The sequence below is a fragment of the Cryptomeria japonica genome, chromosome 5, assembly GCF_030272615.1.
Source record: "Cryptomeria japonica chromosome 5, Sugi_1.0, whole genome shotgun sequence".
NCBI lineage: Eukaryota > Viridiplantae > Streptophyta > Pinopsida > Cupressales > Cupressaceae > Cryptomeria > Cryptomeria japonica.
In genome coordinates, this window is record NC_081409.1 from 191299235 (window position 1) to 191303845 (window position 4611).

Consider the following 4611-nt stretch of genomic DNA (forward strand, 5'->3'; position numbering starts at 1 on the left):
CTGATCTGCATTCATATATTGCCTTTTTTCCCTTCTCCTTTTAGAAAACATAACAGCCTATCGATGTAAGTGAATACACAATTATCAATACACCTTGCTCTATATGTGGGATCTCTCCATACCTATGCATTTCCCTTTTCTACTTTAACGCTATGCATCGCCACATGTATGCTCACATATTCACGTCTCCTTTGCTATAAACACATAACTATATATATTGCCTTTTTTCCTAAACCTACTAAAAAACACCTTGACACAAAAAAACCTCCACATAGCCATATACATGCATACACATATACATTGCCTGCTATTTCTATTTACCTTTCTTTTGCTGCCCCTGTAGGATATGGACCCACAAATACAACTAACCCCACATGCAATCCTCTCCATTAATGCCGGCGATGACGTCCCATCTCCAATACTTCAACTTTTGTCTTTCAAAAAATTGATAGACAATGAAGATGACAATGCTCGGTATAGGCTCGTTTTATCTGATGGTACGCACATGCAATTGTCAATCCTGCCACCAAAGTATAGTGAACTGCTGCTTTCAGACACATTAAAGATAGGTTATGTGCTATCATTGATAGCTTATGCTTGTAGAACTGTTTGGAACTCGAGGTAGGCTCTTCAAAATGTTCATATACATAGTTATTGGCTTTTGAAATGATGCATTGCACACTATGCTGGTTCTTAATCCTCTCCTTTTGCCCATTTCACAGGGTTATAATAACATTCAAGCTTGCTGTCAAATTTACAAATTCACCATTACTCGGAAAACCTAGATACCTGCTTAAAGAGAAAGAACAAGAAATGTTCACTCGCGATCCAGCTCCTGCAGCTAGACGTTCCCTTAAGCTTGAGATACACGTCCCACCTGCACAACAAGAAACCTTTCATAATATCAGCACGATAAAAGCTTTGATTCCCTTCCAAAATAAATGGGCAATAAAAGGTCGTGTAATAAACAAGAGGAAAATGCATCAGTATAATACACCAAAATCCTCTGGGCAAGTGTTTAACTTTGACATGATAGATGTTGAAGGTACTGAAATTAGAATAACGTGTTTTGGTGATATAGTTGAGATGCATTATCATAGGGTTGAACCAGGATCATATTATTATCTGTCGAAAGGTTCCATTAAGGAAGCCAACACAAAATGGAATAAAGTTAACATTCATCTTGAGATTACTTTGGACCACAATTCAATATTAAAGCATTGTGATCCGCCTGTTGATGGTGAAGGTAGTGCTTCTCGATTCACACCAATCAATGAACTTACAAACTGCAGCAACATCACTTTAGTCGATGTCATTGGTGTTGTCGTTGATGTTAAAGATCCTGCAGTAATATCTAGAAAAGATGGAACCAAAGTGAAAAAAAGGGTTGTTAAAATAAATGATATGTCGACTTTTACTGTTGATGTTAATTTATGGGGGGTAGCTTGGGAACAATTAGGTGAAGATCTCAAGAATATGCATGTAGCTCAAACAGTTGTCATCCTTGAGGTCACTAATGCACGTGTTGGCTATTTCAATGGAAAGGTGATCAACACAACCACAACAACCACTCTGAAAATAAATCCTTCTACACCAGAGGTAGATGCACTTATCTCAAGAGGAAACATTCCAGCTGACCTTTTGCCACTCTCGTGTTGCTGGTCAACTAAATTGCCAATACAGTAGGATGACAATCGCATCTATCTTCGAACGAATGACTGTCCTCTCTCAAACAGTTGAAACCACTATTAGAGCTATTGTTAGAATCATAAAAACTGATTCCTTTTGCTATCCAGCTTGCCAATTTAACAGCAAAGAGTGTAAAAAAAAATGCATCCAACAAAATGACAATGTATGGTTCTGTTTTAGATGTCAAACTCAACTGCCAGAATGCAATTACAAATACTTATTGCAGATCATGCTTCAAGATCATACAGGCTCTCTTTGGGGTACTGCCTTTGATGAAGTTGGCACAAATTTGCTAGGCATATCAGCCAAAGAACTTTACATGTTGCAGTACGATTTGGCCGCAAACAAAACTCCTCAATCTATTATCAAGAATGTCCTCTTATCCACCTTTGTTTTCACTCTCTCTGTTACAACAAAGAACTACAACTTACAGACTAGACTAAAAACGACAATCACCAAAGCAATGCCTGTTGATTTTCAAGGTGAATGTGCTCTTTTGCTTGCAGACATTGCTCAGATGATTGCAGCTGCAGAATTCCATACCGATTAGTTTGGACCCTTTTTATATGGCTTCGGGTATTTGATGTACTAATACCTGCGCACTGCTTTTATCCAGCTTAGGCAAACAATACAATATTATCAAAGGTCGACTATATAAGCATTGTCGAAACTCATGTGCTCTTGGCTATGGCAAACTTTACAATTTTGTATTTCCTTTTGTGCTGCTCCAATCCTTGTTTGTAATTTTGATTGGCTATATATTAACACACTTTTGCTTGCTTCTACCCGTCTCATCCCTTTGCTGTTATGTTTCTTTCTGTCCTTATGTTCTTATTCAACTTCTATGTTTTTCAAATATTATTGATTGATACATTAATATTTATAATATGTTGCAAAAAAAAACAAAAAACAAACTATCTATTATCATCGATTTCCACTCTAAAGACATATATCTACTTGCTATGTCCCTGCCTACAAAGTCTCGGACATGTTCAACTATACTTAATTTTGTTTATAGCAATTTATACCAAATTCTGTATATATAGCAAATGGCTTTACCTATCACAAAACAAACCACTATAATAACGTCTCAGGGTTCATACCAACGTAACAATATACATCGATCTCTTCATCTACATCTACCCTTTCACTTTTTGGTGTTTGCAAACATATATGCTACTATATACACTTCTGTAGTATTCATTCGCTGCCTTCACACAACAAAACAACCAACTACAATTTTCGTCTTTACCTGAAAGAAAAATGCTTCCAAATGCAAACTTGTTTGCTGCCCTCCCTCTTTACATTTTCTATATACCAATTTAATGTATTAAACCTTGCAGCTTCACACCAATGCAATAATCTGTACATGCATGTACACGTGTTTGTGATTATGTATGCTTGTGTGTATATATTTGTATTCTTCTGCGTATTTATATTTGTGTCTGTATGTGCGTGTGTGTGCACACATATATAGATAGCTATACCCATATATGTCTGCATGTCTGTATGTGTCTTTGTATGTCTGTACATGCGTACCTATATACATACATGCTTACATGCATACAAACATACATACAGACATGCACACTCACACTCAAACACCCACACACACACATATACATACACAGATACAATCATACATAGAGGCATAACGACATACACACATACACACACACACACACACACACACACACACACACACACACACACACACACACACACACACACACGTTCACAGCCCGCTGAAAGTTATTCTTCATCCTTGTGCATTTTTGTTGTTACACATTCACAAACCGACAAATAGGTGATACTTCGCTGTTGGCCTTTTGCATGCCATACACAATTCCTTTTTGTTCTGTCCAATTGTAAATCATGCATGCATACATACATTCATTTATACATTCAAACATACATACATATATATGTTTATTTACATCTATATATCTGTGTATGTCTGTGTGTGTATGAGTTACGTATGCACCCCAACATTTGCTCCAACCGGCGGTGGAGAGCCATTGGCAGGGAATTGGGGTTCTACCATTTGGAGCCTATTTAAGCACATCAAACACACACACACACACACACACACACACACACACACACACACACACACACACACACACACACACACACACACACACACACACATATGATTGCACAATCACACCCCACCAAAGGTGATTCTTCAACATTGTGTATTTCGTCGGCATGCACAATTTCCTTCTTTCCAGACCAACTATGAATCAAACATACATACATACATTCATATATTCATTCAGGCATACATACATATATATTTATATATGTGTGTATATGTCTATATGTCTGTATGTGTATGTGTCTGTGTATGAAATCCAACATTTTCTCTGCTCGGCGGTGGAGGGTGGAGAACCATTGGCAGGGAATTGGGGTTTTGTCGTCCGGAGCCTAATTAAGCACACAAAACAAAACACACACACACACACACACACACACAAATATGTGTGTGTGTGTGTGTGTGTGTGTGCGCGCGCACTCACATACCACCAAAGCTGATTCTTCAACATTGTGCATTTTGCTGACATGCCCAACTCCCTTCTATTCAATTCAATTCTAAATCAGAGATACATACATACACTCATTTATACATTCAAATGTACATGCATATATATGTTTCTTTACATATATATGTGTGTGTATCTCAGTATGTGTATGTGTGTGTGTGTATGCAATCAAACATTTGCTTCAAACGACGGTGGAGGGTGGAGAGCCATTGGCAGGGAATTGGGGTTCTACCGTTTGGAGCTTGTTTAAGAACACACATATCGTCCATTGTACATCTCATGCTATGTTCCATAGACCTCTTATTTCCCCCGCTCCACGATGCATGGTCAAAATAGGCAGTTTTTGATTCACCCCAACTCCATCGATATGTAAAAA

At 37.8% G+C, this 4611-nt stretch overlaps 1 protein-coding gene across 1 annotated transcript; it reads left to right on the forward strand.

Moving 5' to 3' along the window:
- Window positions 1–346: 346 nt before the first annotated feature.
- On the forward strand, window positions 347–1686 carry LOC131077916 (replication protein A 70 kDa DNA-binding subunit C-like). Its single transcript, XM_059220477.1, has 2 exons — window positions 347–621; window positions 723–1686. Exons 1-2 carry the CDS (start codon window positions 347–349, stop codon window positions 1684–1686), a joined length of 1239 nt encoding a protein of 412 aa, XP_059076460.1.
- The last annotated feature ends 2925 nt before the right edge of the window (window positions 1687–4611 follow it).